This window comes from Podarcis tiliguerta (assembly GCF_965153285.1).
Source record: "Podarcis tiliguerta genome assembly, chromosome: Z".
In the NCBI taxonomy this organism is placed as follows: domain Eukaryota; kingdom Metazoa; phylum Chordata; class Lepidosauria; order Squamata; family Lacertidae; genus Podarcis; species Podarcis tiliguerta.
Window position 1 is genome coordinate 9,449,225 of NC_139553.1, and position 15,987 is coordinate 9,465,211.

Here is a 15,987-nt window from a genome sequence, read left to right on the forward strand (position 1 = left end):
CCCTCACATACTTTTCACCAGGGCTGGCCCAATGCATTTTGGCACCTAAGGCAAACCACAAAATGGCATCCCTGCCCCCCAGGGAAGAAGGGGTGAGTGAAGATCTACATCAGGAACAAGGCAAGGTGTGTGGAATCAAATCAGCCTTAACTGATGGTTGAAGTGGAATCAAAGGTTGTCAGGGGGGTAGGGGAAGGGGCCCGCTCAGAATCATGCCAGGTAGATGCAGAGCCCAGGAGACCTCAGAGGGCAGACCCACCATTTCCTTCTGGGTGGGGTGGAGAAGACCATCAGAGGCCACTGGAGAAGGCTGCCGAGGAGGCAGTACACCCAGCCCCCAAGTAGCACACCACAGCTGTGGCTGCTATGTATCCTTGAAGGTCAGATCTGTTGCCCCTGTACATTGTGTCGCCTGAAGCAGTTGCTTCACCTTGCCTCATGAGTGCACTGGCCCCGCTTGAGATGCCTCCCTTGACATCTGAGCCTCAGGGCATTCAGTAGCTTTCCAAGATATCCCTGTATTTCCCAATGCACAAGCAAGAAAGACATGTTTGTATGACATGCAAGTCCACGCATGCGCAGTATGCACCTGCCCATTCAAAGAGTACAGTGAAGTTGAGTTCCTTCATGGCTGTTGGGGCTTGGGGAGAGAAGTATTGCAAAGCAGAAAAAAAATGCTGAATAGACATTTTCTGTCGTTAGCCTGTCTGCACAATTAGCAGAAGCAAAATGTAAGGTAGGGCAGCTGCAGAGCACATTATGCAAGCAAGAGCAGGGCAAGGGAAGAGGTGGGAGAGCATCTGCTTTGCATGCAGAGACTCTCTGGTCCAATCCCCAACATTGGTTGGGAAAGGCGCCTTTCTGAAACTCCAGAGAGCAGTTGCAATAGATGGACCATTAGACGGACCTGGTTTAATAAACCAAACAAACAACCATTTGCCAAAATTAATGAAGATTTCAGGATTGTTTCTCAGGATTACCTAGAAAAATATTTTTGTGGTTGTACCTCAATATGGACAGATATTTCTTTCCTAATCCAAACTGGAGCTCCACAAAGAAACAAAATGTGAGGATTCACCCTCCAGAGATTCTTGCTTCGATCTCAGCCCTTCCTTGATGCTTGACTGAACATTCCTTCTCATGGTGTCTAATCTCTACTCTGAGGGACTTCTTTCTTACACTTGGCAAAGAACAATCTTTGCAGGGAGACAGAAAAGGACTTGTAAAATTTCTCATTGGAAAAGTTGTAGATGAAGGGATCCAAGCAACAGTTGACCATGCAGAAAACTAAGGAGACATAATAAGCTATTTCTACACGGTACCGAAGCCCACAGGATGTCCAGTAATATCTCACAATCAAACCCACTGTCTGGCAGATGTGGAGGGGTGTAAAACAGATGCCAAAGATGACCAGAGTGATGGTGATCATCTGCTTGGACCTGGTCTTCATTACTTGGCCTCGAAGATTGGCTTGACTGATTTTAGCAATGTAGGCTCCCAACATCACATAGGACACCAGAGAGATGCCAAAGGGAATGAGGAAGCAGAAGATACCCAGGAAGATTCTGTATGTTAGATAGAGGTAAGCCAGCTCTGACTGGTAGATGCTCAGGCACTTGACCGAGTTGCCGATGACTGAAGTCTTGAGGAAGAAGAAGAGTGGAAGCCCCTGCAGGAAGAGGAAAGCCCAGAAGACCAAGACCAGCTTTTTCAAGGCAGACTTCTTCCTCCAGAGGGTCTTGGCGTTGTAGTGGACAATGGCTTGGTACCTGTGGATGCTGATGAGCATGAGGAAGAAGATGCTTCCATACAGGTGGGTGCTGAGCAGGAAGACTTGAAGCTGGCAGACAAACTGCCCAAAGGGCCAGTGGTTTCCCAAGCTGAAATAGGCCACCATCAATGGCATGACCGGAAGGACAATGATGTCTACCAAGGCCAGGTTGAACTGAAGCATGATGCCAGAATTCCAGCGCTTGATGGCAAACCAGAAGATCCAGAGGCTGATGCTGTTGAAGACCAACCCGCCCACTGAGAGGGTGCCCCAAAGGATTGGGATGGAAAAGTGGAGCTCCCACGGCAGGCATTGTGTCACGTTGGTGGTGTTCATTATGTGACGGAGGCAGGTGGCTCCAGATGCTTTGGAAGAGAGGTCCACACGACTGCTCGTCCAGGAAGAAAAGAGGAGAAACAAAAGACAGGTTTTCAGTTCCCTGCCACTTCCTAGAAGATATGGTTCAACTCTGTCCTTTCTGTTGTGTAGTTGTGTTGTGCTGTGTGTCCCCCACCCCCTTTTGTATGTTGTAGGTGAAGGTACATTTCCTTTTAAGGTCTTCTAATATGTCCTCAGACAACGGGAAACAACCCCAAAAGGTGGAACCTGTTGTTCATTTCATGACCTTTGCGGTGTTCTCAGAAATTATCTGGTCCTTCAAATGCTAGAGAAATCTGAGAGCGTCTTTAAAACTAGGGCACTTCAATTAGAACACTTGTTTATTGAGCATTCGTCCTGATTTGTGTGCAGAAAAACTAAGAAGAGCCCTGCTGGATCAGGCCAGTGGCCTAGCTAGCCCAACAACCTGTTCTCACAGTGGCTAGCCAGATGTCCCAATGCCAAGCCTTCAAAGCAGGACCTGTGCGCAACAGCTCAGATTTGATGACAATTGCCATTTTTGGAGCATGCATTCACATTTGTTTGCACAGAGGCTAGATGAAGCTGTGTCAAAGCAAATGTTATCCCAGACTTTGCAGTGCATTTTCTAATTTCGAGGGGGAGTGGGTTTGCCATGTGAGAGCTCCCAATGGGCTCTAAATGTGCAACATACTAGTCATGAAGGCTATGATCTGCCTGCACAGCCAGAAGCGGCAGTGCTTCCAATTGCCGATTGCTAGAGACCACAGGTGGAAAGAAGGCTCTTGTGCTCAGGTCCTGCTTGTGAGTTTCCTATAGAGGCTTATAGAAGGTTCAGGCTTTAGGGTAAGGGGTGGGATGATGATGATGATGATGAACCATTGTTCTGCCAGGACACTGAGGTTCAGTGCAGAGGGCCTTCTGGCGGTTCCCTTGCTGTGAGAAGCCAGGTGACAAGGAACCAGGCAGAGGGCCTTCTTGGTAGTGGCACCCACCCTGTGGAATGCCCTCCCACCAGATGTCAAAGAGAAAAACAACTACCAGTCTTTTAGAAGACATCTGAAGGCAGCCCTGTTTAGGGAAGCTTTTAATGTTTAATAGACTATTGTATTTTAATATTCTGTTGGAAGCTGCCCAGAGTGGCTGAGGAAACCCAGCCAGATGGGTGGGGTATAAATAAATTATCATCATCATCATCATCATCATCATCCAGGTCTGAAAAGAGGCACATCGTCAGGGAGCCAGCCAGAAATAAATCACACAAAGTAAGTGAAGTTAACTCGTTATTAAAAGAAACAGTCTTCTCAGGGGAGGCAGGCCTAATGAACACAGCAACTCTTCACAATAGGTCTTGCCCCTGTGAGGCAGTTGTGGAGGCAAAAGGACCCTGCCTTCCCATGGCTAAGTCTCCTCGTCCTCCCAGTCCTTCCCAAACAACCTGAGACTACACCTATGAGGCACCTGCTCCTCTTGCCTCATACCTTTCCCAGCCCTGGGAGACCAAGGTGGGAAGAGAGCTTGTCGCAGCAGGAGAGGGAGACCTTCCTGGCGTCTTCACCAGCCTGATTCATCTCTGCCTCTTGGCCTCCCTCCTCTCCAGCTTCCTCCTCCGCTTCTGATTCGGGACTTCTCTCTGCTACAGACCCTTCAGCTTCCGACACCACCTCCTCCCAGGTTCCCCTCTAACCACTCATCATCATTCCACCACCAATCCATGGGCTCTGAGCCTTTTTCTGTTGGGGGTTCCCCAGCTGTTTTCTCCCACCATTCCTCTGAGTCTAGCCAGCCTATGACACATGGACACTGGTGTCTTGAATGATGTAAATACACTCCCAAAGACAAAAGGCTGGTTTTCTTTTCTTTTCTTCCTATTTCTAAAAAGGTGTTTTATTCTACTATAAATAACATTAAACAAACCTTAAAGGATTGGGGGTTGAGGCAACAAGAGCATTCTTATTCCCCGTCTGCCCATACCACATTATGGTTTCCAGTTGGCTAGTTTTCTGCTTTCTTTAAAAAGAATACACACATAAACACTAGTTAAGCCCACCCTTCCTCCATGGAAGACCACACCTCTCACTGGCCCTACCTTGCACCCTCCTTGAGTATTTTTGCTTCATTGGGATGTGTCCTTCAACTGTGATCATGCCTCTTGCTTGTCTGGACAGAGACTAGAGAGGAGTGGCTATATGTAGACCCTAGGTCACATTACTCCGTACCTTTGAAGCACATGGAGTCATAGAATTTCAGAGTTGGAAGGGAACCCAAAGGTCATCTAGTCCAACCCACTGCAATGCAGGGATTTCCCCCAGCATCCTCTTTCCAAGCAGGCCTGGTGCCCTGGGACACTCCTAATGCACAAAGAACCCTTTAATGTCTGACACCAGCAGCTGGGATTTAGGGGGTATACTGGCCTTGCACATGGCTTCTCTTAAAGAAGATTGGGAACTGCAGGTTGTTACAGGTGCTGGGAATTGTAGCTCAGTGTGGCATAATCTACAGCTCCTACAGGAAATCAGAAGACAATAGGAGGTGGGGAGCATGGCTGGTTGCATTGTATTTATAAAATGCTCTTGTGTTAAAGGCTAACTGCACTAGTATATACATTTTTTTGTCCAATGTTGTGTTTAATTAAACAGAGAAAGGAAGACTTTACTTTCAAAACGGTGTAGTAAAAGCTATTGTGGACCACACCATACATTTAAATCACATGCAACACAAATTTAAAACACATTACTTTCACCAAAGAAGCCTGAGAACTGTAGTTTGTTACAGGCGCTGGGAATTGTCGCTCAATGTGGAGTAAATTACAGTACCCAGGATTCTTGGGGGGAAGCCATGTGCTTTAAGTATACGGTGTGTGTGTGTGTGTGTGTGTGTGTGTCTGTCTGTCTGTCTGTCTGTGTCTGCTTTTGTGTCATATGTATCAGCTTCAATTTTGCAATCCTTAATTTGGTGATATTCAATCCCATTGCAAAATAGTGACAGACTGCCCAACACATTTCCCTAGTTCTTTACTGTTATGTACTGAGCTGAATCCTAGAACAATAGGATCCAGAATGCAGCAGTCTGATTGGTCCACAGGAGCCACCCAATCCAGCTCCAGGTGGAAGTGAATCAGCGACTTGATTGGCCTGCAGGAGCAGCCAATCAGGCTTCTGGAGGAAGTGAATCCGCAACCTGATTGGCCTACAGGAGCAGCCCGGAATTAGCCAATCACGCGGGGCCCATTCTGTAATTAATGTATATATAGCTAGACGTTTTGGGGAAAGTTTCATTCATCGCTACTACGAGCTGAATAAAGAGCATGAAATTTACACTCGACTCCGAGTATATTTCATCTACAGTGCTGCTATTTTTTCCCCTGCTGAGGATAGGGAGAAAGAGAAGGAACAGATGTGTGTGAGACATGTTTGGTACAAGACTGTATACATGTGTTTCTTTAACTCCATTGCAGTCAGTGGCGCCATCAGGACTGAATTTTAGGTCAGATGCCCAGGGGCCCACTTAGCATAACAAGAAGAAGCCCCCCCCTCACAATGCAGCAGAGCTGGCTTGCCACATTTTGAAGTACACAAAGCAACACACATTACCATAGAGAGTCCTCGCCTAGGATCTTATGATTATTATCATTATGTTTTATTATTAATATTTTATTACCTCTGTCAAGTTTTAAGTACTGAGAATATTAATTTACCTAGGGTTTTAATAGGTCACAAGATTTTATGGTAACCATATTTGTAATGTATTTTTGTTGGTGTTTGTCCTTTGATGCTATGGCCTGTCAGCTACGCAAATAAAGTCTACTACTTCTACACATTACCATAGAGAGTCTCCTTGCTGCTCCCTGTAAGGCATTGAGTCCAGACTCAAATATTGCCCACACACAACACTGATTTCAGTTCCCTAATTATGACCACCCGGGTTCCCTATTTCCAAAATCCATTTCCTCTGTGACATATTCTCCTGCAAGCCAGAATAGAAGCAGGAAATCAAATAGGGGTATGTACTTCCTGAAATCCATGCCCACCTCTGAGCCAAAACAAAACTGGCCTATTGGCAACTTGCATGGAAGTAGGCAGCCTTTGGCCCTATGGATGCTTCTGAACCACAACTCCCATCAGCCCCAGCAAGCACAGCCAATGGTCAGGGCTGATGCAGGTTGTAGTTCAGCAACAACTAGAGGGCAAAATATTCCCCATATTGGAATTACGGTAGATCTTCGCTTTTTGCTTTCAGACCTCTATCTAATTATCTGTGCCTAAGGGAAGGTTGAGGGACGTGGGTGGCGCTGTGGGTTAAACCACAGAGCCTAGGACTTGCCGATCAGAAGGTCGGCGGTTCAAATCCTCGTGAGGGGGTGAGCTCCCGTTGCTCGGTCCCTGCTCCTGCAAACCTAGCAGTTCGAAAGCACGTCAAAGTGCAAGTAGATAAATAGGTACCACTCCAGCGGGAAGGTAAATGGCGTTTCCATGCGCTGCTCTGGTTTGCCAGAAGCGGCTTAGTCATGCTGGCCACATGACCTGGAAGCTGTATGCCGGCTCCCTTGGAGAATAAAGTGAGATGAGCGCCGCAACCCCATAGTCGGCCACAACTGGACCTAACGGTCAGGGGTCCCTTTACCTTTAAGGGAAGGTTGGGGGGCTGCTTTTGCCTCTGGCGCAGCCCACCACTGCTATGCAGGCCCTAACATTTGTTCAGAAGGGAATGTGACACCCCTGGATTGAAAAATGTCCCCCACCCCTGAGATAAACCATTGTTTCCCATTGCATCAAAATGCAAGAAGTATCGGTTTAGTGCAACCCAGAAGCAGAACCTTCTAATTTCCTCCATTCATGCATAGAGGAAGGAGCAGAAGGAACTTGCAAGATAAGGGCTTGTGCCATTGCTTGTGATCTGGACCAGTCTGGTCACAAACTGGTGTGACTGTGAAGCAAATCTAACGGCCTTAAAACAGGACTTGGGAAACAGCTGTCCTCTTGATGTTGTCCTCCAGCTCCCAGCAGTCAACATCTGGGGGGCCACCCGTTCCCCACCATTCCATCTGAAGAGCTGATCAACAAGATTTAGTGTTTGTAAATTAAAAAAAACACACATATCCAGGGCTTCCCAAGTGTTCTGCAAAAACAGCATTTTAAAAAGCCAGGGCTGTGACAATGAAAAAAACCCAAAAGAGTCCTGTGACAATGTAATAACTAAGTGGTGTTCAGCCCAACCTGAGTTGTTTAGTTAGAAGCAAGTCCTGTTGTGCTCAGTGAGGCTTGCTGCTGAGTAAGCATGCATAATACCACATCTTAATGGCAGAAGAGACATAGCAAGCTGCAGTGAATTTTTTTAATTTTTTTTTGCAGGGGAACAGTTAGGACCAGAGGTGCCAGCTTGTGAGGGCAATTGGTGGGGGTGTTGTTGCACATGTGACATTGCGATATCCTGGCATTGTGCACATGGACCTCATGCCTCCTTCTCTAAGCCAGGCAGAAGCTTCCCTGGTTTTGGGAAGGAGTAGACCTGCCAGAATGCTATTTGCAGAAATAAATGGGTCCCACGGTAGCTTTCCTGTGGTTTGACAAGCCACAGCCCTAGAAATTTCTCACCGTTATTTCCTCTGCTGGGCTTGGTTTCTTGAGAACAATCAAGCATCGTCAGTCACAGGAAAATAAGGTTGAGGCAGAATGCCAGCAGCCCATGATGCTCACACGAGGCTCCTTCAAGGAGGAAGGTACCCGAGGGCATGATGAGCATGGAGACTTCCTTGGTGTGCATTGGGGTCCATTGCTTCATGTTGTGGGAGCCGATTGAAACTAAATCCTTCGAAGACAGAGGTCCTATGGCTAGGTCGGGATGGCATGGGGATGAGGGACCAACCCCCCTCTCTTGCGGGGGCCCAATTAGTGCCAATGCCTTCCGTTAAGAGTTTGGGTGTAATCCTTGACGCCTCCCTTTCCATAGAGGCGCAAGTTACAGCAACAGCCAAGGCGACATTTTTCCACCTTCGCCGCATCAAGCAGTTCGTCCCTTACCTTTCCCGCCCCAACCTGGCCACAGTGATCCATGCGACGGTCATCTCCAGGCTTGACTACTGTAATTCGCTCTACGCAGGGCTGCCCTTGAAGCTGTCCCAGAAACTCCAGCGGGTGCAGAATGCTGCAGCGAGGCTCCTCACGGGGTCTCTGCCATGGGAGCATATTCACCCAGTACTTTTCCAGCTGCACTGGCTCCCGGTAGAGTACAGGGTCAGATTTAAGGTGCTGCTTTTGACCTTTAAAGCCCTTCGCGGCCTAGGACCCTCGTACCTACGGGACCGCCTCTCCTGGTATGCCCCATGGAGAGCCTCAAGGTCCATAAATAGCAACACCCTTGTGGTCCCGGGCCCTAAGGAAGTTAGATTGGCTTCAACCAGAGCCAGGGCCTTTTCAACACTGGCTCCGGCCTGGGGGAACGCTCTGCCTCATGAGGCCAGGGCCCTGCAGGATCTGATTTCTTTCCGCAGGGCCTGTAAGACAGAGTTGTTCCGCCTGGCCTTTGGCTTGGAGCCAATTTGATTCCCTCCCTCTCTTTCTTTTTTCTTTTCCTTCTCCTCCTGCGATGAGGCTACATTTTAATATTTTAATGTTCCATTATTTTAATATTGTATTTTATTTTTGTTTTTAAGTTGTAATCATTCATCTTGTTTTTATTATTGCTTGTAAGCTGCTCTGAGCCTGGCCTTGGCTGGGGAGGGCGGGGTATAAATAAATTATGATGATGATGATGATGATGATGATGTCTGGGGACAAGTGGGGCCTTTGCACCTCCCTTAGGATTTGGCCTGGCCGCCTCTGGTCTTTGTCCCTCTCTCTTGCCATCCTAGGTAAGCCAGTAAAAGGTAAAGGGACCCCTGACCATTAGGTCCAGTAGTGGCCGACTATGGGGTTGTGGCACTCATCTCGCTCTATAGGCCGAGGGAGCCGGCGTACAGCTTCTGGGTCATGTGGCCAGCATGACTAAGCCGCTTCTGGCAAACCAGAGCAGCGCACAGAAACGCCATTTACCTTCCCGCCAGAGTGGTACCTGTTTATCTACTTGCACTTTGACTTGCACTGCTAGGTGGGCAGGAGCAGGGACCGAGCAACAGGAGCTCACCCCGTCGCGGGGATTCGAACCGCCGGCCTTCTGATTGGCAAGTCCTAGGCTCTGTGGTTTAACCCACAGTGCCAGTGGTGGCTGACAAAAACTGGGGTGATTCATCCAGGGTTAGGGTGGGACAGGAACTACTGAATTTTTTTAAAAAAACTCTTTTTTTGGAACAAGAGCAATAATCAGAGCCCTGCTGAATCAGCCCAAGGAAGACCCTTCTAGTCTACTATCCTGCCTGTCAGGATGCTACAGGTGAGAGCTGTGTGCAGGGTATTGACCAAAGGTGGACAAACTAGCCCAGATGGAGAATGACCGTTCCCCCACCAGAGGTACTAACCCTCCCCTAACACCCATACGATGAATAAGGTAAAGGTAAAGGTACCCCTGCCCATACGGGCCAGTCTTGCCAGACTCTAGGGTTGTGCGCCCATCTCACTCAAAGAGGCCAAGGGCCAGTGCTGTCCGAAGACACTTCTGGGTCACGTGGCCAGCGTGACATCGCTGCTCTGGCAAGCCAGAGCCACACACGGAAACGCCGTTTACCTTCCCTCTGGAGGGGTACCTATTTATCTACTTGCACCCGAGAGTGCTTTCGAACTGCTAGGTTGGCAGGCGCTGGGACCGAACAACGGGAGCGCACCCCGCCGCGGGGATTCGAACCGCTGACCTTTTGATCGGCAAGCCCTAGGCACTGAGGCTTTAACCCACAGCGCCACCCGCGTCCCTTATACGATGAATAGTTACCTGAAAAGGCATGGTCATAACGAAAAGTTAAGCCAGAGGTCAAATCAAACCCAGTTACTAACTGGGTCGAAATGAATCTGTGTGTGTTTATTTCACAACATTTATACACAGCTTGATTGTAATAAAACCTCTAAGACGGTTTACAGGAAAAAAACTAAAATTAAAATTATCGACAAAATATATTTAAAAACAGGTAATTAGAAACCTTTTAAAAACAATTAAGATCAGCATTAAACTAAAAAGAGACTAAAGAGAATAGTCAATGGAAGAAGATTGGAAAAAATTTAAAGTATATTTACAGAACTATTTCAAAATTAATGAATTTTAGAAGAATACTGGAATGAAGTTATATGGTTTTAGCAGAAATGTTATTAAGAATTATGCAAAAAAACCTGATTGTTAATGGGCTAAAGTGGAAAATTTAAAGTTAGATCGTGTTAAGATAAACTATAGATCAAAAAATTGAGAAGGAGGGAAAGGATTTGCTGAATTAGCTAATTTGAACTAGAATACAAAAAAGGGAGGTGTGAGGAAGTCGAGGAAATAAGTAAATGAAAGATAAAGATATGGAAATTGGATGTGTTTCTAAATGTTTTTGTTTTTCTTGTTGTTTTGATGTATTGTTTTTTCTTTTTACTTTTGATGTATTGTGTGTTAAATTTTTTTATTGTTTTTTTTCTCTTTTATACCTTTTTTTTGTAACTATAAAACTTCTAATAAATATTATTTAAAAAATAAAATTAAAAAATAAATAAAAAAGAGACTAAAACATGTCAGCTCACCCTCTATGCGTCTGGGTATGCTTGCTTGCTTGCTTAAATAACATTGTTTTAAGCAAGCACTGAAAAGAGAACAGTGAAAATGCGTGTCTAATGCCAACAGGCAGGGAGTTCCAAAGTGTAAGTGCTGCTACAACTGAAAGAAGAATTCCTTAGAAGTGCACAATGGGTATTACGGTATGTGGCACCTGTAACAGTACCCGTTCTGCAGATCGAAGCTTTCGAGTGGTGTAAGGTGAATCCCACAAATAAACTGACCCCGGGCTGTTAAGGGCTTCTCACACGAATAACAACAGATGAACTTGGCCCAGTAGCGAGTGAGCAACCATTGCAGGTGTCTGAGCAGAGATGTTATAGGCAGACAGAAGCAGGTCACATTCTGACAGCAACTGTGCTGCAGCATTCTGCACCAACTGCAGCTTCTGGATCAAGTACTGTACAAGGGAAGCTGTATATAGAGTGTGTTGCAGACTTGGCCCCGTAACAGAGCCAGGTCTGCAAACCAAAGTGGGATTTCTTTGTGGGAAGTGGATTGCTGTTTCCCTTTCCCTCTCCTTCTGTACAACCAGATTGCAAACTGGTTTCTCTATGTACCCTACTGAGCAAAGATAAAGATGTTCTGCTTCTCCCTTTCACAATATTTGCCAATATAGGAGATAGTCAAACAGTGCTCCAGAGCCTGCTGTTTCCTCTTAACTGTGCACAATGAATCAAGCAGCCAGGAGCCATGAACGTGAAGAGCATTCTGCTTATTTGCCAACCACCTGGCAAGTCTTAAAACTTAATAGGTATGCTGCTGATGCCTCACTTTTTAAAGAAAATATACCTGTGGTTAAAACTGGAGGTCACATTCATGTGGCAGTTTATTCCATTTCCCTATCTTAATTTTCACATTATATTTGAGCTTTCACGCAATGTAAAAGCCATTTCGGGGAAGCAAATGGACTGTAGTTCATGTTTAGTGCTCATGTCTATGTTATCTGATTGCAGAAAGTATCTCTATGCAGCCCTCTTAAAACAGAAAACTCAGAAGTAAAGTGAGGAAATTTGGGGCAGCTTACCAGTTCCTTCCTGCCATTTTCATGGGAGAGTCACAGGGGAACAGAAGCAAGCTTGTGCAGACAGGGTGGGGGAGCAGCAATGTTGACCACCGATGTTCATTGGTGTGAATGAAATTTAGCATGACATGTCAGCATATTGGTCTAATGCAACGGGTACCACAGTGTGTGAAAGGAGTATTAGAAAACACGAGAGAGGAGCTAGCATTATAAGGAAGACTAATGCAATATTCCCCATTCCCCTAAGTCTCTTTACCCTCCAACTCAGAAACAGAAACTCTCATGAGTCTGAGTGTGCATATTATTAAGAATTTCACATTGAAAGCTGATTTCTGTTCCTTTTTCTTTGCTTATTTATATCCTCTGATTTAGTTCGGCTTCGATGGTAGCAGATGGGCAGCTTTAAATTTCCACATATTTCAATAAATGTCTGTATACAGATAAAAAAAACCCCCAAAAGGCAACGAATACAACCATAAAACCATCAAACACTATGCAGCTGCAGCAAGTTAAGATCCCTATCAACTATACTTTAACACAGGGATATATTTTTTGTTTATCAAGGCTGGTGTGTGTGTGTGTGTTTGTGTTTTGCTAAGAGATCCAAAACTACACACACTTAGAGGATGTGTTGCTTGCTGCATGTTTGTGCCTTTCTTTTCCTCCCAGGAACTCAGGGCTGTGGATCTTGTCTCCCCCTCCCCAGTTTTTATGGTCACAGCACCCCTGCGAGGTAGGCTAGGCTGAGAGTTGGTAATTCAGTCCCCGAAACTGTGAAACTGCTTTGCTTGTGGTTATTTATCAGGCAATTTGGGGTCTGGTAAAGGTAAAGGGACCCCTGACCATTAGGTCCAGTTGTGGCCGACTCTGGGGTTGCGGCGCTCATCTCGCTTTATTGGCCGAGGGAGCCGGCGTACAGCTTCTGGGTCATGTGGCCAGCATACTAAGCCGCTTCTGGTGAACCAGAGCAGCGCATGGAAATGCCGTTTACCTTCCCGCCGGAGCGGTACCTATTTATCTACTTGCACATTGACGTGCTTTTGAACTGCTATGTTGGCAGGAGCAGGGACCGAGCAATGGGAGCTCACCCCATCGCGGGGATTCGAACTGCCAACCTTCTGATCAGCAAGTCCTAGGCTCTGTAGTTTAACCCACAGCGCCACCCACATCCCATGGGGTCTGGTAGTTTGCTGTAAATATCACATGTTGCATTTAAGCTGCTTTTCTGGCTTTGTGCGTGTTTATTTTTCTTTTCATGATCTGTGAATGGCGCTATATCTTTGTAACTTGCTTTTCTTCCCAGATGCTGATAGTTGTGTACATTATCCTCCCCACCTTCATATTTGCAACAGCCCTATGAGGTAGGTAGAGTTAACATATGTATATAAGCAGCAGTTCTTGTCAATAGATTGCTGGCACAATCCACATAGAGTTTATGTGGCTCAGATCCTGTCAGCACCCCGGCAATATCTAACATTGCTTACAACCCCATAGTGTTTTATCTTTTACCTTTCCTTTTCCGAAGGACATTTTCTCACTTGGACACCAATAATCCTCTTAGGGAGTTGGAAAACAGCCTGTGAAATTTCTCGTTGGCAAAGTTGTAGATGAAGGGATCCAAGCAACAGTTGACCATGCTGAAGACCAAAGAAATGTAATAGGTGACTTCTATGTGGTAGAGAACCTTGCAGGACACACCATGATATCTCACAATGGAAGCCATGGACCCACAGATGTGGAGGGGTGTGAAGCAGGTGGCAAAGATGACCAGGGCAATGGTGATCATCTGCTTGGACTTGGTCTTCATTACTTGGCCTCGGAGATTGGCTTGACTGATTTTAGCAATGTAGGCTCCCAACATCACATAGGACACCAGAGAGATGCCAAAGGGAATGAGGAAGCAGAAGATACCCAGGAACATGCCATAGGCTAGGTAGAGATAGGTCAGCTCTGACTGGTAGATGCTCAGGCACTTGACCGAGTTGCCGATGACTGAAGTCTTGAGGAAGAAGAAGAGTGGAAGCCCCTGCAGGAAGAGGAAAGCCCAGAAGACCAAGACCAGCTTTTTCAAGGCAGACTTCTTCCTCCAGAGGGTCTTGGCGTTGTAGTGGACAATGGCTTGGTACCTGTGGATGCTGATGAGCATGAGGAAGAAGATGCTTCCATACAGGTGGGTGCTGAGCAGGAAGACTTGAAGCTGGCAGACAAACTGCCCAAAGGGCCAGTGGTTTCCCAAGCTGAAATAGGCCACCATCAATGGCATGACCGGAAGGACAATGATGTCTACCAAGGCCAGGTTGAACTGAAGCATGATGCCAGAATTCCAGCGCTTGATGGCAAACCAGAAGATCCAGAGGCTGATGCTGTTGAAGACCAACCCGCCCACTGAGATGATGCCCAAAATTACTGGGAGGGCAAAGTGGATCCCCTCTGGCTGGCATTGTGTCACGTTGGTGGTATTCATTCGGTGAAGGAGACAGGTGGCCTAAGTAGAGTTGTCTGTACACGTTCCAATTCAGAATACAGAGTCTGCAAGCAGGAGGAATGATAATTTGCTCGTGGTAGGTGAAGTCAGCTGCTAGCAGTGCCCTTCTGTCACAGCCCTGAAAGTGTGGCTGAGGTGGGGCCCTTCTCCCCTGCCCATTTCCTATTTTTCTCAGGGCTTCTTCTGAGTCAGTTTCACACCCAAAAGAAAGACTGAAACTTGTGTTGCTTCTCTTGCACAGAAATCTGGCACTGACAGTTCAAGTCTTTCGGTTTTTGTTTTTATTTCAGAGAGTTTAACACTGAAGTTTAAAAGCATGGGGCTGAGTCCATCTAAGGCCCCATCTGCATTATACGTACATTTAAAGCATCACCATACCACTTTAAATATTCATGGCTCCCCCCAAAGAGTCCTGGGGACTGTAGTTTGTACAGAGTGCTGAGAGTTGTTAGGGGACCCCCCTATTCCCCTTCACAGAGCTGCAATTGCCAGTTTCCTGAGGAAAAGGATTGACTCTTAAAACATTATGGGAATGGTCAGTGGTGTAGCATGGGTTGTCAGCACCCAGGGCAAGGCAAGTAATTTGCGCCCCCCCCCCACTGCACTGTCCCTCCCCCAGATAGTCCCTCGCTCTCTCTCCGCACCTTACCACACGCCTGGCACCCTCCCCTCCACAGTGGGCGGCAACCCGGTGGCTTGGATCGGATTCACACAGCCAGCACTGCAGTGAGAGAGAGTGAGTGAGCCAGGTAGGGGCAGAGAGCTGCGAGTGCGAGCGCGCCCCCCCCCCAGATGTTGCACCCGGTGCGGCCGGCCCCCCCTGCACCCCCCACGCTACACCACTGGGAATGATAGCTCTGCATGGGGAGTAGGGAGTTTCCTAAGAACTCTCAGCATTCTGAACAAATTACAGTTCCCATAATCCTTTTGGCAGGGAAGCCATGACTGTTGGCAACGATGTGATAGTGTTTTAAATGTACAGCGCTGAAAACACCTGTCATCCTAAAATGTCACATGAGTTGAATTTCTCCTCCATCCCTACCTGTGATTACTAATGACGTTGCGCAGTGTCAAAATTGCACTTGATTACAACCATTCCCCTGTGCACCCACACTTCCCAATCGCTCAGGTCCCGGTGCATAGAATCATAGAATTGCAGTGCTGAAAAACTGGAAGGGACCACAAGGGTCATTCTAGTCCAACCCCCGCAATGCAGGAAACTTTGCGCCTAAACCAATGACCCTGAGATTAAGAGTCTCATATTCCACCAGCTGAGCTACCCCAGTGCAGATGGAGAGGTTGAAGTGCCAAGTACCAGCAAAGATGGTGGTGCCCACTGGAATTGGTAGGGCAGGAGAAAGGGATCCCTGGTGGCGCCGGAGATAATGAGTGGCAAAGTCAACTCATTCTACTTCTGTTCTTATCCTCCTTCCTGCTGAGTTCACTTATTTACTTATTGCACTAATATTCCATGCTTTTCTCCAAGGAGCTCAAGGTGGCATATGTGGCTCCCCCCCTCCTTGTGTAATCCCCACAACAACCCTGGGAGACAGGTTGGCAGTGACTGGCCCAAGGCCACCCAGTGAGCTTCATGGCTGTGTGTAGGATTTGAACCCTGGTCTCCCCCAGCTCCCAGCCTGACACTCTAACCCCTGGGTAGGCAACCTAAGGCCTGGG

The 15,987-nt window shown here is 47.0% G+C and overlaps 1 protein-coding gene across 1 annotated transcript; it reads right to left on the minus strand.

The window, feature by feature from the left end:
- LOC310669935 (uncharacterized protein) lies at nucleotides 1-14,669 on the minus strand. Its single transcript, XM_083424400.1, has 3 exons — nucleotides 13,364-14,669; nucleotides 11,829-11,838; nucleotides 1-2,332 (listed from the first exon to the last, which is right to left on the minus strand). The coding sequence occupies exons 1-3, from the start codon at nucleotides 14,287-14,289 to the stop codon at nucleotides 1,148-1,150; spliced, it is 2,121 nt and encodes a 706-aa protein (XP_083280526.1). The 5' UTR covers nucleotides 14,290-14,669; the 3' UTR covers nucleotides 1-1,147.
- Between the last annotated feature and the right edge of the window lie 1,318 nt (nucleotides 14,670-15,987).

What these genes read in the sequence shown, in the direction of transcription:
- LOC310669935 (XM_083424400.1), bottom strand. Translation starts at nt 14,289, where the DNA reads ATGAATACCACCAACGTGACACAATGCCAGCCAGAGGGGATCCACTTT.